Genomic DNA, 19,183 nt, shown 5'->3' on the forward strand with positions numbered 1-19,183 from the left:
CCTCCAGGTTTTATAGGTTACAGTCCCTATAGTCCTCCAGGTTTTATAGGTTACACCCCTGTCTCTGAATGCCAGAAGGGCAAGAAGAAACCAGTATCATGTTATCTTGAGTGCTCCTTCAGGCACCTGGTGGTTCACTGTGTGATATGGGGAATCTGAACTTGATGGGCCCTTGGCCTGCTCCAGCAGCTCTTCTTATGACAAGGTAAGAATTAAGGATGATTGGGGAAAGGGATAAAAAATAAACTGAAAGGCTCATACATGTCATTATATAACTAAGGGCACAATTCTAACTTGCGCTGGTAACAGGCAGGCCAGCAGGCCTACACTGCATCCAGTGCCAGCTTTGGGCAGTGTGTGGCTTGCCCCAAGGCAAGAGGAAACTTTTCCCTTTACCCCAGGGAGAGCCACTGCAGACTAAATGGGGCTACTTGGATCTGTGCCACCTAAATCAGTGGTGTAAATCCAAGATGGCTGGGACTGCTCTAGACTGCCTGGGAATGGGTTAGGATCCAGCATAACTGCCAGATCCTGGCCCACTCCCCACCTGCCTGCCCAGTCTTGTCCATCACTCCCCTCTCCCCGCCCCAAAACGCCTCCCTTCCACTTCCTCCTTGCCATCCTCATGCCCCCCCACTGCATCAGCTGAGCTCAGAAAAATGTAACTCACCGTTTCCCTGGGCCCATGTCAGCGCAGGGAAGGAAGTTCACATCAGCGCACCAGCCTATCTCCCTGAGAATGGCACAAAAGTGCTTTATGGCACTTTTGCGACACTCCCAGGCCAGCGCAAGTGTGAGTTTAGATTTGGTCCTAAATGTTGCAGCCATAGTTAGGGTAGTATGTGTTGTTCTGGTCACTTTACCTAACAAATGATATTGTATTGCTTGAAAGGGTATAGGACAACTAAAATGAAGAATGATTTGAAGCAATGTTCCTAGAAAGAGATGCTAACGTGTTTGTAGCTTGATGGTACAGTATTCATTTGTTCCACACAGGTCATATGACAAACTTCTATCAGGAACCTGATCTCTGCCACCCTGTCTTTTTTTTTAATTCTATCTCTTTCCTTTCTCAGTACTATAGATTTTAGAAATCATCTAATGAAGTTAACTAAAAGTAGATCCAAGAGATATACATGTGTGTTCACATGATGTAAATTAAACTTAGAGAGATTTAACCATAAAATATGCTGTTGCTCACTACCTTAGATGTTTTTGTTTTTTGAAAGGCACTGGACAAACTATTTCTGAGATTATCCTATCTCAGAACTGCACAACAAATACAACAGCATTACTGTTTTAATTTAAACCCCATTCTTAATATTTGTTTTTCCTTTTCATTTCTGTAGTGTATTTAACTATTGAGCTATTTACAAAGACCTTAAGCTCTTTTTCCTTGGTTGTCTGTAGTTTAGATCCCATAGATCCCATTGTATGCATGGTTTTATTTTTTTGCCCCATTGTACATCATTTTTGGACTTACACCAGCAGTTTCAAAAAATTTTAATGCTGCAACCCACCTTGTCCTCTGCAGTTGGCCACAACACAATACCCCTGTAGTGGTGCAATGCCTTATGGGGAACCCCTGAAGGCTACTTCCAGGTTGTGCCAGACCCACAACCCACTCCACTGGCCTGGATCCAATTGCTCCCACAGTGGATTCTGGGACTCATGGTAGCCAATGGAGTGAGTTGCGGGCCTAGCATAGCCTAGAAGCACAATCCAGGGGCTCCCAACAAGGCACTGAGCTGCTACAAGGAGCTACACCTCGTGCCCAACATATGGGGTTGCAACACACAGTTAGGGAAACACTGACTTACACAACAACTCTTCAGTCATTTTAGTGCTCATTCCAGTACTCTGTATAATTTGGTATTACCGACAGGCTCCATACCTCACCATTTACTCCAATTCTTGATCATACATCAGCCTGGGTAACCATCAGGTGCTCAGCATATTTACTTCCGTCTTGAGTAATTCATTTCTCAATTGCATCTAGGCATTGATACCCCCCCCCCCAACTTTAAAATGGGCACTAAAGCTGAAGTTTCTGAGCTGGATGAAGAGAAACAAAAACCAAGTCTTTATCCAAACTTGCCAGTGCAATCTCATCTACACACTGGAAAAAATAGAGTGAAAACAGGATATAAACCTGGAAGACTCTTCAGGGAACGTCCCAAACAGTGATGAGCTACTGCTCCTCGCTCTCTTGGACTTCCTTGACACATTAACTTCTAGCCAAAGGACCCAGCTTCTTCACAAGTTGTCAGCTTGAATGAGTACTAGTTCAATTGACAAGAGACTTTCCACATTTCCTCAAGTATAGTCAAACAGATCCAAGTATGTGGAACAAAACAATCATCAACATTTTGAATTTAAAAGTAACACCCCTCAAGCCAAGCTGAATTTGTCTTCTGTACAAAATAATATTGTGTAAAATGGCTCCATTCCTGGTGGGCAGAGCTTAGATTCACCAAGCTTTTCACTAACAAGCTTTCTGCCAGATGGCACCAGATGATCCCTGCTTTACAATGGGCTCATATTACAATCAAATCTTTACAGAGGACTAACCATAGTAGAACAGGGTTCACTATTCAATAAGTTATTCACTTTATGATGGACTCACAATCCCAGCCAACAGAACCTTGTGAGTGATAGATAAGCCAATGAGTGATGTGAAGGCAAGCATTTGGAAGGATATAGCCAATGTGAATGCTGATGCAAAAGCAAGCCTTCTAGGTAGTGTTTCAGCTGTAGCAGCATTTTTAGCATCACAATTGTGTGTACTGAGCAAAAGATACAGCCTTGTAATTTGTTTTATAATTACAGCAGACCCCTACTTTATGATGGTTTTCTGTTCCAGAGACACAACCATATTGTGAAAATACCGCAACATGAATCCAATATTGCATTATTTCTTGGTAATTCATTCCTATACCTCAGAAGTTAAGTTTCTGCCACAGAACTAAGCCATTACCCTCTCTAAACAGTGATTTAAAGGTGCCTACTGCACTCTTTAGGTAGCCATGGTTATTGGTTTACAAATGTTGTAGTTATAAAAGAAAAGTTACAAGGCCATCTCTTTCCCTCAATACACACAGCCACAATATTAAAAATGCTGCTGCCTGGTGAGATGTTACCTAGGTTTGTGTTTGCATCAGGGTTTGCATTGGCTATATTCCAGATATCAGCCATAATGATTAAAATGCTGCTAATGGTTGAGATGCTACCAAATGCTTGCATTTGCATTGCTGATTGACTTATCTATCACCAGTTAGTGGTGATCGTGAGCCCATCATAAAATGAAAAGCTTATTGAATAGTGAGCCTTGATTTACTATGGGGAGTCCATTGGCAAGTTATTTGGTTATAAAGTAGCCCCATTGTAAAGTGGGGATCTACTTTACAACACTGTGTAAACCGATAACTATGGCCCTTTAAGAAAAAGTAGGCACCTTTAAAATCACCTTTTAGAAGGGAAATAGTTTAGTTCAGTGACAGAAACTTCAACTTCTGAAGTCGTAGAACAAATAACCAAAAAACAATGTGTTATTGGGTTTATATTATCACAAACCAACAATGGCTGCAGGACAAATTATCATTGTAAAGAGAGGGTCCACTGTATGGTATATTATCAGTGCTATTCCTAGTGTATCAAGATTTCTAACTACAGGAACACACTTGCAAGGTCAGAAATACTGGGCACACTCTCTCTTCTATGGCCAAGGGATCTACTGTCATTCCATTATTCCCAGGTCTTGGCTTAGTAGCTGACTGACAAGACTGGGGCAAACATTACTCTTTGCATAATTGTACCCTATAAGCTTCATCTTTATTTACCACTGGCTCTACATCAGGAGTGAGAACTCGGATTACTACTACTGTACTGTTATCAACTCTTAAATACTCCAAAGCAGGAAGCCAGGTAAGACAAGAACCCTCTTTGTGCCCATATCCTCAAAAATCCATCTTTTATACCACCTCTCTCTCTCTCTCTCTCTCTCTCTCTACATGGCTTAATGGCTCCCTCTTTCCCAATCCCCATAATAACCGTTCACCCTGGCAGGGCGGAAATTCTCATAAAATCAGCAGCCCTGCAACAGTGTTAGAAGGATGATGACAAGCTGCTGTCCTTGGGAGGAAGACTAAGAAGTGGCTAGAAAAAAGATGGCTCCTTCTATGAAAAGGTTCCTTTTCTCCATCCCCCTTTCACCTGACATTGAAAATAAGCTGACTACGAAGAGAAGTGACTTGCTTGCTGGAGTGGCCATAGCAGAGAACTACCAACTTTGCATTGTATTCCATTTCAGAATGGGATGCTACTCAGTTCACCAGATCTTTGGTGGTTCAAAAGTACTAGAAAGAAATGCAATAAACTATTAGTGGAAAACAAGCATATGAGGACTTCATCCTCAAAACTGAAGAAAATCCTGCCAGAGATACAAGGAAAAAGAACAGTGGTTAAAAAAAGAATCTTTAGCTCAATAGCTTTGCAGTGAGCTCAAGTCTGGCTATAACCGAGCCATTTTGTGCATAACCCAGTTTAGCTGGAGCCGGAATCCCAACTGGTATTATCTTCAATGTCAAAGGGGTGAATTTTTCAAATTTGTCCAATTAGATTTATATTCCTCACTTCAGAAATGCATATCAATGTGACTAGAAATGAATTCAAGTATGCAGGGCAGTTTGGAAAGGATAAATATACAGAGCACATTATGTAAAACACTTTAACAAGCGTACCAAACTGCTCCTTGTGCCTGAAAGGGCAGCTGCCCCAGAGTCCGTTTCACACTCCAGCTTATGCATACTTATCCACTATGATGCAAAATTCCATTATAAGCCTCTGAAGGGGTGGAAGATTATTACAGGTATGCATCAGTTAATGACATTCTGGCCAGCAACAGACCATATATACATCGGTCCCTTGGCGGTTTGCCCAAAAGCAAATGGACCTAAATAACCTCAACAAGAGGGCTCCAAAACTGCCCCGCCACTCATGCACCTTAAAGGCTGTTTCTGACTGGTTGCACCACCACTGTTGCTCATGCAGCTGAAAAGTGCTGGCTGTTCAACTGGCGAGAAATCAAACCAGCACACATTGTGAAGGGGCAGCTATGGGCAGCATTCGGGCTTGTTTCCAGGCTGTCAGCTGGTCCTGCACAATGGCTGCTGGGGCAATATCTGGTTAGCAGAGCAACCAGCACTTTTAGGTGCACACGCAGTGGCATTTGGGCAGTTTTGGAGCACTCTCTGCGGGCTTAATTGGGTGCACTCACTCTTGGAAGGCTATAGGAATACCTGTATTATTATTATTAGGAAGAGACATCTGAGCACCACTCCAAGCTGCTTTAGCTGTAGCTTGGATGTTGGTTCTTGTTCATTTAATGACACTGTCAGTTAACGACAGGCTTTAGGAAATGTATCCCCATTGTTAAGTGATGCATACTTAACTACCTAGCAGCCCAGGATATAACCACTTGACTGGTTATGAAGACTGAACACTGAAGTGTTCTTGGCAGGCTCGAACTCGCTGCATCATGCTTCCAAATACACCAGAGGTTCACCTGAAATGCTTAAGCTGTTCACAAAGCTCATAAAGATGAAGGAAAACAGACAAGGCATTTCAGAAAAAAGTCAAATTTTTCCAGTTATAAATTACGTACACTGGAATTTATTTGCTTATTTTGCCTAATTTAATCTGCTTCAATTAGACATATTAGCAGCCTTGCTGGCTCAGACCAGAGTCTATCTAGTCCAACATTCGGCTTCTCACAATAGACAACCAAATGCCTCTGAGAAGCCCACAAGCAGCACATGAAGGCAATAGCCTGCTCCCACTGTTGTTTCCCAGAGGTGTACTGCCTCTGAACTTGGAAGACAACATGCAGTCATCACAACTAGTGGCATTTCATATCCTTGTCCTTCATGCTCTAATCCCTTGTTAAAACCATCAAAGTCTAGTTACTATTACCACATCCTGAGACAGCAAATTCTGCAAACGAGGGAATTTGTGAAATAGTATTCCATTTGTCTGCCCTGAATCTCCTGCCAGTCAGTTTCATGGGATGAGAGAAAACTCATTCTATGCACCCCATTCATAATTTTATAAAGCTCTATCGTGCTTATGTACGCTCTACTCAGCAGTCTTTTTCTAAACTAAAAAGGCTTTGTAGCCTTTCGTCACAGAAAAGATGCACCATATTCCAGAGAAGATTAGTTACTCTGAGGAAGAAAGAACTATGCAGGGCACCAACATCTCACCCAATGAACAGGAGAAATCCATTTTGTCTTCTCACCCTTTCCCAGTTCAAGGCTGCAACAGGAATTGCTGACAGCATTTTTTTAAAAATGAAAGTAGAAGTTTTTAGGATGCTGCCTCCTACACTGGACATTAACATTTTGCATTTGTGCAGAATCACAGCACACATACACTCCTGAACACATTTTCTATTGGTCATTAAGACCCAATGGTATAGATGCGTTATCTTTTGTGTAAACACATTTTATAATATAGGCAATAAGAGAGTGCAACCTTTAATGAGGTGCTAGGATCGCCTATATTTTTTTAAGCTTAAAATAATTTCACTGGCGTCTTTCAGAGCAATCAAGTTTGATTTCTGGCTAAAAGCCACTGAATTACGTGAAGCCAAACAAGGATCGCACACTAGTGACTGTTAACAGGAAGTAGTGTTTGATATACCCTTGGGACAAGAAACCTAGCATATCAAATTGACCTATTCCAACTACCTCTAAAGATCAATTAAAGAAATCCCATTTATCTGTCAAATCAAGATGTACCACCAGTCAGTAATATCTAACCCTAACATTGTTAGACTCTCTAAAATGTCCTTCAAACCTGATCAACTATCAATGGTTAAAGTACAACACTTGCACCACTGAAAGGAATTGTAATAATTGATCATTATCTGGCACTCTAAAGACTTTATACTATAAAAGGCTCTACTTCAGATATAGAGCAAGATCTAGTTCAGATCTTGCATGATCTTTTTAAAAAAACAGAATCCATTTGATTCACCAACATTTTAAATATACAAAGCAAGAGTGAACTCAGAATCTCTCAAAAGTTAAAGAATAATCCATCTATATTAAGTGATCCTGAATACTCATTCTTGGACAAAAGCAGTGCCTTGATGGATCAAAACCAGAGTTTGTCTAGTTTAGTATTCTTTGAGAGTATCTCAGCAATCAGCAGACTCTAAGCAGCCTACCAGAAATTAACCAATGGCCCACCAGTGTACCCAAGCCTACCTTCTGCAGTAGTTGCTAAACCTGTTCTTGGTTAATTGATGTTTAGTATCTTAGCTTCAGTAATGACTTTTTACTTCTTAGTCATCTACAAAGTTCAACAATACATCTAACACAACACAAGAGAATCTAGTTTGCATTTGAAGTACTACAGTTTCCTATGGTTAAGATTGTTTGAACTAGTAATGGAATACTATTAAAATGTTCATATCCACAGCAAACAGCTTTTTAAAATACTGGTTATGATCTATTAAAGCAGTGTAGATAGCTTATTCTCTTTGCACTCCATCTGCTCTTGTTGCAAAAAAGGTAAGACCATCGAAAGCTATCTTCTGGAGTGTGAATGCTACGGCGATCCAATGGATAAGTAAAAGGACACCATCCTATAACTGAAACATGTATTTTTTGAGTTCTTTATCAAAATACACTGGCTTAGACCCTAATACCTGCTTAGACATGCCCAGCTGAATATTTGATTTCTTCTTTTTGAGTGACAGATCCATGCCATATTAAACAGCTTTCCTGATTTTGAGAACAGTTTGAAAAACAGTTTGTGATATGGTATGAAGATCAGTCACTCAAAAGGATTAAGTCAAAGATTCCACTGGGTGTGCCTAGACAGCCCTTTGGATACAAGTCACTGTACCTATTGGGACAAAGAAGAAATGTAGCAAGTGGCTACATTACTTTGTGCCTAACGACATTACTTCCAGCCCTCAATCATGAATGCCATTTGGCCCTTGGTACGAAATGAGTTTGACAGCAGATTTAAAATTTGCTTTTAATTGCCTACTTTTTTTTTTTTACTTTGATTGCATTTTATTTTAAAACAAAGCTACCCCTTTATATTACTATTTTACTGTGCAATGACTGAACACTTAGGGATGATCCATCCAAACTGAACACTTTTCAGCCCCATCAATTTCAATTGCTGTATTCAGAAGTACCGGCAAACTGTGGTTTGCCATGAAAAGCACAAGCAGCCTCAAGCCTTAGGTCTGTATGCTCCTTCCTTCCCTTTTCCCATGTAAGTTGGGAAATTAGATATTTCTATTCCTGGTTTGCTCAAAGTGACAATTTGAATGACAAAGCAAACTAGTTTGCTGCACAACAGGAATGATAGCATGCATAGAGAAAGGGACAGAGGAAGTGTGCAAGCCCAGGCCTGCTCATTACACCAAAACAGTTTGCAGTTATGTCTGAACATAGTCACAAAAGACACAAGCAGGCTCATCTCCCTCCCACTGATTTTAATGGAGCTTCAGAGTGATTACCTTTGGTTGGATGATGCCCTAAAATACATGGATAGCAGCAACACTATGCCATTCAGCATAAGAAACAAATTCCAGAGACCCTTTCCACATAAATATATCATTCTAAAGAAACATAGGTTTAAAGAATTCCCTATACCTAGTCAGTATACTTACACAGTTGCATCCACTTTTTCCTCATTTTGATACCCAAGCCAACTTAAGCAGCAGCATTTTGGTATTTAAAGAAAAGCATACAGTTACCTTTCAGACAAAGATGTCCCTCTAACCAATCCAGAGGGGCTGACCAATCCTGTGAAGAAATAACTCACTATTATGGAACAGCCATTAGAGCATCCCCAGCACCACACATCAACTGCAGTTAAAATTACTGGGGTAACTAGCAAGATGGACACGATAATAAACTGTAGTTTTGATTCATTGTGAATCTACTCAGCTCAATGGGTCCTCCAAGAGACAGAGGAAAGCTGCACATACAGCAGATTGCCATTCCAAAAGTGAACATCTCCAGTTTGCTAAATCAGCTGTACTGTTCACTCAAAAACTTTATTGGTCCTAATTCCCTGGACTTTAACTGCAGAGAATGTTTAACCACACCTCTTTTAATTCCCTTATGAAAACTGGGTGTTTCTTATAATACCACAAAGCACTTGATGGAAAATTCCAGTTAGTTGCCAATCACAGGACAGTAGCGAGTAAACTCAAAACTGTGCCTGTTTGTACAAAATATTATCCTACAGTATTGCGCTGTGATACCATTAAAAAAAATTTGGCTGCATCACTAGCCAGAGCTCAGTAGGTGTCCAATTAAAAAAAGTTCCAAAACAGTGAATAGGGAAAACAGCCTCTTCACATACAATTATCTCCCTACCTATACTTCACATAGTAAAGTGCACACTCATGTGAACACCGCATGTGCATTCAACTATGCACACCACAGAGAAATATACATTTTTCACACAATGGATTTTGTATACAAAAGTGACATCCCATGTATGAAATCATGGGTGAAGCAGCCTTTGGGCAGGCTAAATTGCAGTACTCCAGGCTGCCAAATGAAAGTTCTGTATTTACTATTACAATCGATATATTTTCCTCAACAATTTGCACAATTAATAAAGGGGAAAAGTACCCTTGGGAACCAACTGAAAACCTACATTAAACAAGCTCAAATTAGTACCCAACCGTGCTGGTCATCATCACACTGGAATAAAAGTGAGTTAGTAAGAACTAACCAGTAACCTAAAGGGTTCAAAAGACTATTATTAAAGAAATAAAACTTAAAAGCAGTAAACCAGTAAACCCTAGAATTACAATTTAGTTGACCTCTTAAAATCCCCTTACCTGTTTAACCCGGGTTTTACACAGCAGTTTGCCATGGGAACACATAATTTGTAGAACACAATCCTTGCTTCCTTTGTTGATAAGCACCTGCTGCCTAGCAATCATCCTGCGTGGATACAGGACAATGCTAGTGTTCTTTATCCACAAAAGGTTAAACATTTCAAGGCAACCACAGCAAGCTTGCATTTCAAGGTGTCTTCCATCTGCATGTCAAATGGCAACTAGTTAATTCTAAGACAGACTGGCAAACAAATGCAGTTTCTGCAGCCACGGTGCAGGTGCAGCACTGTTCGCTTCCTCTTGACCTCTGGTGGTGTGTTGTCAGCTGTGCCCCGTAGTCTCCTGCAGCAAAGAGTTGTACTCCTGCACAGTGGGAACAGCTTTCCAAAGCTCAAAAGCCCCAAATGCAGGAATTATAGCACATTTTTTCAAAGTGTCACCACTTTTTCCTCCTCTCATCATCTGTACTACAAACTACAAGTTTGCAGCTGTACCTACGAAACGATCAAGGTTGCATGCACGTCCAAGGTGTGTAGAGCATTTGCTTCAAAACGGGTCAAGTAAGAGCACCAATACCAATGGTACAGGTTTTAATGACAGCACTCTAGCTCTCAGGAACTCTTCATCCATTCAGAACTACACCCAGGACTGCATAACTCTGGTGAAAAGCCCCCGGAGGTGGAGGAGCTCTTCAAGTGTGTCTGGAAACGTGCTATCGCTTATCTTTTTTATGAGTTATTTTTCTTTTTTCAATTTGGTGAAAAGGTTTTATGCGCAAGATGCAAAGTAATTTCAAACTTTCTTCAAACTAAAATCAGAACTAAGGCCAAACAGGTTAGGTGAACAAAACAAATCAAGAACTTAAAATTCAGGAACTCCAGCTCTTCAAAATCAACAGAGTCCCAGATTCGTACACTGTTCTGAGACTTAAGATGCTTTCCCTGCTTCTTGCATGCCAGCAACAGCACCATTTCCTCGTAAAGATGAGGAGATAGCAGCCATTGATCCCCATTCACCGTACACAAGGGGACACAGCAACACAACAGACTAGAGATTCTTCAGATCTGATACAACAGGATGGTCAATATCAATGCGAAGGTCTCCCTGCTTCTTGTTTGAGACCCACAACTATCAGATCGAGGTGGTGCAGGAGCAGCAGCAGCAAAGTACCCCCACAGCTGCAAACAAAGGGTTCAAAGGTTTGTCGTCAATTCATTTCCAGGCAGAAAAACCACTTTCCTCAAAAGAAACAATTTATTTAGAATGAAACAAAATCAGCTCGACTGTGAGCGCATGTTTGAGTGACAGCTATTTTAAGCTGTGTGAGCCATAAAAAGGTTTTTTTCCTTTACTTTTGCAGAAATCTTGTGTACACAGCACAAAGCAAAGAGGTCAATTTTCCACTTAAAACACGGGCATTGGCATCACAATAGCAGATACACAACTTTTTTTAAGCTGCCATTTTAGTAAAATGCACAAATACTAAACAGATAAGCTGTCTTCCACGAGGCCCATGTAAATTCCACACAAGCCAAAGCTTTTCTTCGCAAAGGTCCATTAGAGCTGGGAATCCTTTGTCATCTTCGGCAGTTCAGCAGCCTTGCTTTCAGGAGGAAAGAAGAGGTTATTCAGTACAAATGTTTACAACAGATTTGTCCTCCCCTACATTACAGATAATTTAGAGAACTACAAGGCTTTTTACTCAATAGTTTAGATGAAGTCTGAAAGCACCAATCACCCATCACTGGCACAAAACTTGAAATGAACTAACATCTGTGCATATAGATAAACAAAACAGTTCAGGGGTTTACAGGTGGAATATTTTCAACTGAACTGGTATAAAACATAAAAGCCCAGGAGAAAAAATAACTGAATTATTCCACAATTTCTCTCATTTTCAAAAAGGCAACTCAAACGAGAACATTAAATTTAGTGTTCAGTTTGTGTATTTTTTTACATTGCCAATTTTCTCCAGCAGCAGGGTTCAGTTATTAGAGAACCACAAATTAAAAAAACCAATGATATACATCAGATTTCCCCTCACCACTTCTGCATTTTTATTAAATTTTTCCCCAGTTTCTCCAAAATACTGTAGTTTCTATAGGTATAATTGGAAATATTTATTTTCCATGACGCACCTGAAATACCTATTCTTATTTCCAGCTATAGAAAATAAACTGAAGCTAGGGAAACAAACACATTGTTACTTTTACAATGATTTCTTACATCCAATTATTGCATTTTATCAGGTGTCCTACAAGTGTATGTTATAGCGGCAACTCCTAGCTTTCCATTTACCCTTCAGACCCAGGAGATCTTGGATGTCTTCCCTATAAACATCTACTTTAAATCATGACCACACTCCAGCTTAAGTTGTCCAAGAAAGTTACTTCTTTTCTCCTTTGCCCTCCTTGAAAAGAAGAAATCCACACTGCAGACTGCTTTAAAAAATGCTAGTCTTGCCTCAGCTTTCCGTGTTCTCCTTTGAACCTCCCAACATAGGAAGTCACTATATAGAACACAGAAGTGGATCTCATAGTAATGAGGTAGCCTTAAAATCATGCCACGCTGTCAGCCAAGAGCAGTCTATATACTGAACTTCCAAGCATGCAGTGTCTCTGGATACAGCCAAAACAACTGTTCAAAGTTCCCAATTGTAAAAATATAGGTCTTAATGACAATATGCCACTTAAGTTATGTTTTCCTCAAGCAGCAAAGCATTGGCTCTTAAGTGATGCTTCAGAAAAAGACAAGTTCTCCGTTCTAACGCAATACGTGGAAAGCAGACATGTGAATACATGCAGCATTCAACTAGACATTGCTTTTACTAAAGCTCCATAATGTCATTTACAGAGTCAAACTCTCTGGGTAGAAGAGGCAGTAAACTCAACTTTTGCTAGTGCTGAACTGTTGACAGGATGGCTCGTGTGAATAACTGCACTGTGTTATACACTCAGAGCAAAGAACACAACCAAAAAATGTGCATTTTGATTTTTTTGGCAGTTGTGGCTAAGTGCTGCATCATAAAATGTTGCTTGTCAACCATTTCACTTTTTAAAAGGGTTCTTACAAATCTCATTTTCCTCTGCTAGCAACAAATGGATCAATTTTTTTTTAACTGAAGCAAATACTCTTAAATAAGTATTTGGAAAATTTTAAATTGCCCAGTTCATTTAACCATTACACACTTCAAGTCATGGCAACAAGCAGCAATGAACATAATTTGTTTTCATTTTTATGGAGGAAAGAGTTCATTTTGTGGAGTTTTCCCAATAACTGGTTTTGAGCATGTTCAGATAATCTACCTCAAACTCCATTCCCATAGGGCTTTAAAAAGGGCTCTGTATGTAGAATAATGCACACAATTTGGGACAAGCTTGATTTCTGAATTTGGACAAGCTACAATGTTATATTTTTGAACACTTAGCATGGAGAGACTCCCTCTCCAAATAAAAATAGTGAGGATACTGCCACTGCAGGATGACAAATGCAGCGATGCATATAAAGCCAGCAATAGTGTTACATTGTAACATGCACCTTACACCTGTCCTGACATTGTCCATACGCAGGGAACTTACGAAAGACTTATGGAAGCAGGGGACTTCAATCACTGTTACTATTCCAAAATAATATTACAATGCTCTTTGTTAATTGTAAGATAAACAGCTGGATTCTGCATTTGTCTTGAAGGGCTTTAAGTCCATAGTTCAACGCTGTCATCCCTCAAGCAAGTATTTTCATTTTATATTATGTACTAATATAATTATTTTAAATGTATGGAGTTGCAATTCATGGAGCTTAGGCTGCTACAGTCACATTCTTTTTAAAAAGGGAAAGTACAAACTTGTTTTAGAAGTGAAGTGCCACACTAAAAGCAACCTTTAAAAAAATATCCACTTCTCAATATACTACTATACTGAACAGCCCATTGTTCTTACAAAGCCACATTTCAAACTTTAATCCCATATACCTGAACAGAACTGTTTTACACTAAGTGGAAAATAACACTGTTAGCCAAAAGCTGGTACAGGGTATTAGACTAATACAAAATTTGGATCAATGAGATGCGGCAAATGAAGCCACACATTCTGAACAGCTATTTTTTTCTAGTCATATGGGGGTCTTTTTGTGAAGGAGCTATTAAAAGAAAGCTCTTTTTCAAACAAATTATGTTCTTTGAACAAACTGGTTTCAATATTCGAAGATACAAGATGATTACAAAAATGTCAAGATTAAAACAGTGCAATCCAGACGACTATAAAACCTTGCATAATGCCCATAATATTTTACCTGAAAAATATCTAACAGGTAACATTTCTTTCTATTATCAAATGGATAAATGATATTGAAATGATTGAGTGGCAGAACTTGTCATAAGAATTCAAAACCATATCTGAAAATTACTTATTTTCCAAGTCACATTTTGGAATTCACTGTACCTATCACCTAACAAAGGGCAATAAGAACAAAAATGCAAGTAATCACAGTTGTCTTAAAAGCACCTCCTTCTAGCACACTGAAGCACAAGATGTTCATGGATTGTAATGAAGCTCTCAGCTCTTCATCATATTTTACAACTACAACCCCAAAATGCATATGAGGTTCAAACAGACAGAATACACCTGTTAAAAGCATTCTTTGTGGGCATGCACTTCTGTGACCTTGGCAAAAAACAAATACCCAGTGAAAGAAGTCTACAGTGTACCACAAAGGCTTAAATGTCAGCTGCCTCAGGGAAGTTCACCGTGAGTCAATTTTAATTTGTTTTTCAGGTTCTTGATGGATGGAGGGATTATTTGATGACAAGGCCAAGGGCCTTCACCAAAGCTAAGAGGCTCAGAATGGGCTTTTGCTTGTCTTTTTAGGTATGTGACTCTACATGAGCCATTAATGCATTAAATCTGGTCATTTAAACTTGCAAGTGAAAGAAAGATTTTTATACCTGCTTTGAAGTTATGAAATGAAAAAGGACAAGAAGTTAAAACCTAAAAAAGAGGCAAGTTTGTTCTGGGTTTCATATTTTAGTTGAAGCAGACTTTCCCTTTCAGCTACCTGCATATATGCAAGATAGTTAAAGGTAGCCTAGTCATTCTAATGAATACCTATCATTATCTACCTTCAAAAGAATTTACAGAAAATGGGGGGGGGGAGAAATGGAAGGACAAAAACAGTAGCTAAAGATCTAATTAAAAATTATACTCAGGGAGCTGGCTAAGGCTTATCGCATAGCACCTGGCAGACACTGGAACATGAGGGCTCTGTGAAGCAGCAGGGTAGAGCATAGAAAGCATTAGGGTTTTAAGATGCACCACGGACAATGATCATGACCAAATAGTCATCCTCTGATTTAGCCAGGGCCTTGGCTGTAGAATCCAGGAACTGCTGAGAAAAATCACAGGGTGGGAAAGCATGCAAGACCCCGCTGTTTTCTTTGTCTTTGTTGCCTCCTACAGGGAGGCTTATCACCCCAGCTGCCTGTTTTTGTTTAAGATAGGACACCAGGTTTCTGAGTGGCCGCTGTGTCGAGGTGGTGTTAGCTTCACCAGCCCCAGATGAGGCACGGCTGTCTGTGTTACCAGGCACAGCCAGGAGAATAGCATATCCATTGGGCCCTGCCACTTTGATACGCCGGGTAACCTCATCCAGCTTGGGCTGGTCCAAACGAAGACGCTGAGTGATCTTTAGTTGAGCTACTTTGCCACCAGTTGCTCCTTCCACCAGGAGACTGCTAGCCACGCTCAGATCCCCTTGAAGCAGATGCATGTTAGACGGAAAGTTGCTGTTCTTCAGTAGGAGCATTCCTTGCCAAGCCAGACATAGTTTGGGAGATGACCCAGACTTTGAAGTTCCATCCTGTTGCTGCTGCTGCTGCTGCTGCTTTTGGGGTGGAGGTTTCAGCCGAGAACCCCCACCACTGCTCCCTTCAGAAGCATGCTCATCCTTTTTAGCTGGGCTCTTGCACTCTTGCGTGGTAGCTGAAGTGAGCGTGCGATGTTTCCTTTCCCTTTCTGCTGAGCTCTTGTGATCACGCTTCTCACTCTGACCTCTTTCCAAGCTACCCCTACGTGGTTCTCTGATGGGTGACGGGCGCTCCAGCAGGAGCAAACGGGTGGATGCCCGTTCTGTATCACTACTGTAGCGGTCTCTGCCCATACCTGGCTCAGGACTACGATCTTGGGGAGAGGCTGCAGCAGGGCAGTGCCGCTTGCGGGATGATCGTTCACTATCTGGTGAACGATCCAAATGCCGCCCTCCATCCTCTAATAGTCTCCGCTTCCTGGGTGGGTCCCTACCGCTACTGCCTAGCTCCCTCTCCCCACGAGTTCTTTCTAAAGACCAACCATCCCGCCGGCGTTCCAGACTTTCTAGTGCATCATAGACAGTTGCTCTGTTACCTCTGTCCCGAACTGGAGGTGGAGGAGGTACCCACTCTGTCTCGGGATAGAGATCTCTGTCACGGTCACCATACAGCAGTGGTGGGGTCCTGTCCCGAGCACCACGGAGTGGATCTGGTGGAGCTCCCCGATGTGCCCCAAAAGCAGATGTCTCTGCTACCAGCTCATAGTGGGCAGGAGGCGGGAGTGGCAATGGCTGCAAATAGGGCTGCTGATAGCGATGTTCAGTATCAGCGAAGTCCACCCGCAGGCGGCGGTCTGGCCCACCCAAAGGAAAGCCACGCATGTGGGTACAAGCAGCCTGTGCAGCATCCAAGCTCTCGTACTGAATATAGGCCCACGAGTCTCCTTTACGATAGTCAATGGTGCGAATGGTGCCAAAACGGTCAAACTCCCTAGCGAGGGCAGCCAATGGCACCCACAGCCCCAAACCACCCACCCAAAGTCGCGTGGTAGGGGTGGCCTTACCATAGCCAATTTTGATAGCATTACGCAGCAGCACTTTTCCAGACATAGCAAGCTTAGCCCGGTGGGCCATATCCAAATTCTCAAACTTGAGAAACCCATAGGTGCTAGTCTGGCCTCGGGACGGCCTTTTGATGTCCACCTCGGTGATGACACCGAAGCGCTCAAAGGCTCGGCGGAGGTCCGACTCCGTCACAGAGATGTCCAGGTTGCCCAGGAACAACGTGCGGTTGGCCCTCTGGTCGTCCTCAGGGCTGATCTCCTCTTCAGTGGCGGTCCCCGTGCCGCCCACCCCGCGGAACCCGGCGGCTGCAGCCACCCCGGCCACTCGCTCCAGGCTGTAGGCCGGCCGGACGCGGTCATAGAAGCCCCCGTAGTCCCGGTCTCTGTCCAGCTCCCTCGGGAGCGGAGGGGGCGGCAGGCGGCCCAGGGCCAGCTGCTGCAGCCGGAAGTCTCTGTAGCCCAGGCCCGCCCCGCCCCCGGCTGGGGAGAGCGCCCTCTGGGTGGCCCCGGCGGGAGGGTGCCTGAGGGCCGCGGCCGCCACGCCGGCGACACCCACGGCGGCGGCGCCGTAGGGAGACTCCTTGTCCAGCAGGGCCGGGGAGCGGCTGCTGCGGCGCCGCCCGCTGCCCGCGCCGCCCCCGCCCCCCACGTAGACAGCCTCGATCTTCAGCGGCCGGTCGTAGAGCACCAGGCGGCCGCGGGCATGCTTGGCGGCGCGGGCGTCCTCGGGGCGGCGGAAGTTGACGAAGGCCACCCGCTCGTCGCCGGCGCCCGTGCCCGGTGGGAGGCGGCTGATCTTGACGCTGACGTCCCCAAAGCGCTTGAACTCGTGGAAGAGCCCGTCCTCCACCGCCTCGTCGCTCAGCGCCGAGCCCAGCTCGCTGATTTTCAGTGTCTTGTACTCGCTGCCGCCGGAGTCCGAGGGGGGCGCCCGGGAGTCCCCCCCGCCGCGGCTGCTGCTGCCGCGCGAGGACGAGGACGACTCCGCGTTCTTGCCGCCGCTGCTGTTGCTGCCGCTGTAGCCGTGCCGGCCGCCCCCGGACCCGCCCGCGCCGCCGGACTCATATTCGCGGCTGCCGCCCCGGCCCGGCTTCTCCAGGTGGAGGCTCCGCCGGCCGCCGCCGCCCTCCCCGGAGCCCCCGCCTGCCGACTTCCCGCCGCCGTTGCTCGGTTTCTTGCTGCTCCGCTCGCCCCGCGCCGACGACGACGAGGAGTCCTCGCCGCCCCGGGACCGCTTGGCCTTGGCGGGCGAGCGCTCCTTGCCCTTCATGACGGCGGGCGCCGGCCACGGAGAAGCGCGCGCTCAGTGTCGCGCCTCACGCACCCGCCGCCATCTTGGATCCTCCCGCGGCCCGCGCCCCACCCCCCCGCGCCCATTGGACAGTTTAATCAAAGCCCGTCGCTCTCATTGCCCGAAGCCGCTGTCAGTATTAAGAAAAAAAGCTCTTTTGCGGCTTGGCGCTCCGGAAGCGGAAGGCCCGCCTCCTGCTCGCCCTCGGGAACCGATTAGGCGGCGCTCCAGTCTTTTTTTTAACATTCTCGCGGTCCGACGGACGGAATGGCGACAGCGCCGTCCCATTGGCTGCTTCTCGGGAGGCGCAAAGCGGGGGCTCTGCTGCGATTGGACAAGAGCTCCATCAATCACCTCTATTTCCCGCTAAGTCATCGTCCAAGTCTCCCCAGCGCTGATTGGCCCTTTTTTTGCCCCCTCCTCTTCTATTCAGATTAGCCAGAAAAAAGTCTCGCGCGATGTCTGTGATATGATTGGATGACGGCCGTGCCTCTCTCAACCGTCGCGCCACGCGCTTGCTGGACGGATAACGGCCCTTGTCGCCTCAGCTGAAGCTGCCATCCTTTCCACTCTTTCCTCAGAGTAAGCCCCATTAGCTATCATGGGACTTACTTCTGAGTAGACACGCATAGGATCAGGCTTTGAGGCTGCAATCCTATCCACACTTTCCTGGGAGAAAGCCCCACTGACTATAATGGGACTTACTTCTGAGTAGACATGCATAGGATTGGGCTCTGAGGCCACATGTATAGTCCCACTGCCTAGTTGAAGAGTCTTTGACAGGGAGGCCTCATCAAAGGGAGGACAAGGAAGGCTGGTGTAGCATAGAGAGTTTTTTGTTGGCAACCTTCAGTCTTGAAAAACTATGGTATCGCGCTCTGAATGGTGGTTCTGGAACAGCGTCTAGTGTGGCTGAAAAGGCCGATTTGGGAGTGACAATCCCTTCCACACCGGGAGCAAGTGCAGTCTGTCCCTGGTCTGTCTCCCTGGCTATGGGCCTTTCTTCTTTGCCTCAGTCTGGTGGCCAAGTGTCTCTTCAAACTGGGAAAGGCCATGCTGCACAGCCTGCCTCCAAGCGGGCCACTCAGAGGCCAGGGTTTCCCACCTGTTGAGGTCCACTCCTAAGGGCTTCAGATCCCTCTTGCAGAT

The 19,183-nt window shown here is 44.0% G+C and overlaps 1 protein-coding gene across 1 annotated transcript; it reads right to left on the bottom strand.

Annotated features, from left to right (window-relative positions):
• Positions 1-11,115: 11,115 nt before the first annotated feature.
• Positions 11,116-18,063, bottom strand: RBM15 (RNA binding motif protein 15). Its single transcript, XM_066625859.1, has one exon. It carries the CDS (start codon positions 18,011-18,013, stop codon positions 15,179-15,181), a length of 2,835 nt encoding a protein of 944 aa, XP_066481956.1. The 5' UTR covers positions 18,014-18,063; the 3' UTR covers positions 11,116-15,178.
• Positions 18,064-19,183: the final 1,120 nt, after the last annotated feature.

Source organism: Tiliqua scincoides, chromosome 4 (assembly GCF_035046505.1).
Source record: "Tiliqua scincoides isolate rTilSci1 chromosome 4, rTilSci1.hap2, whole genome shotgun sequence".
Classification (NCBI taxonomy): domain Eukaryota; kingdom Metazoa; phylum Chordata; class Lepidosauria; order Squamata; family Scincidae; genus Tiliqua; species Tiliqua scincoides.

Coding starts and splice junctions, on each gene's coding strand:
- RBM15 (XM_066625859.1), bottom strand. CDS start 18,013: ATGAAGGGCAAGGAGCGCTCGCCCGCCAAGGCCAAGCGGTCCCGGGGC.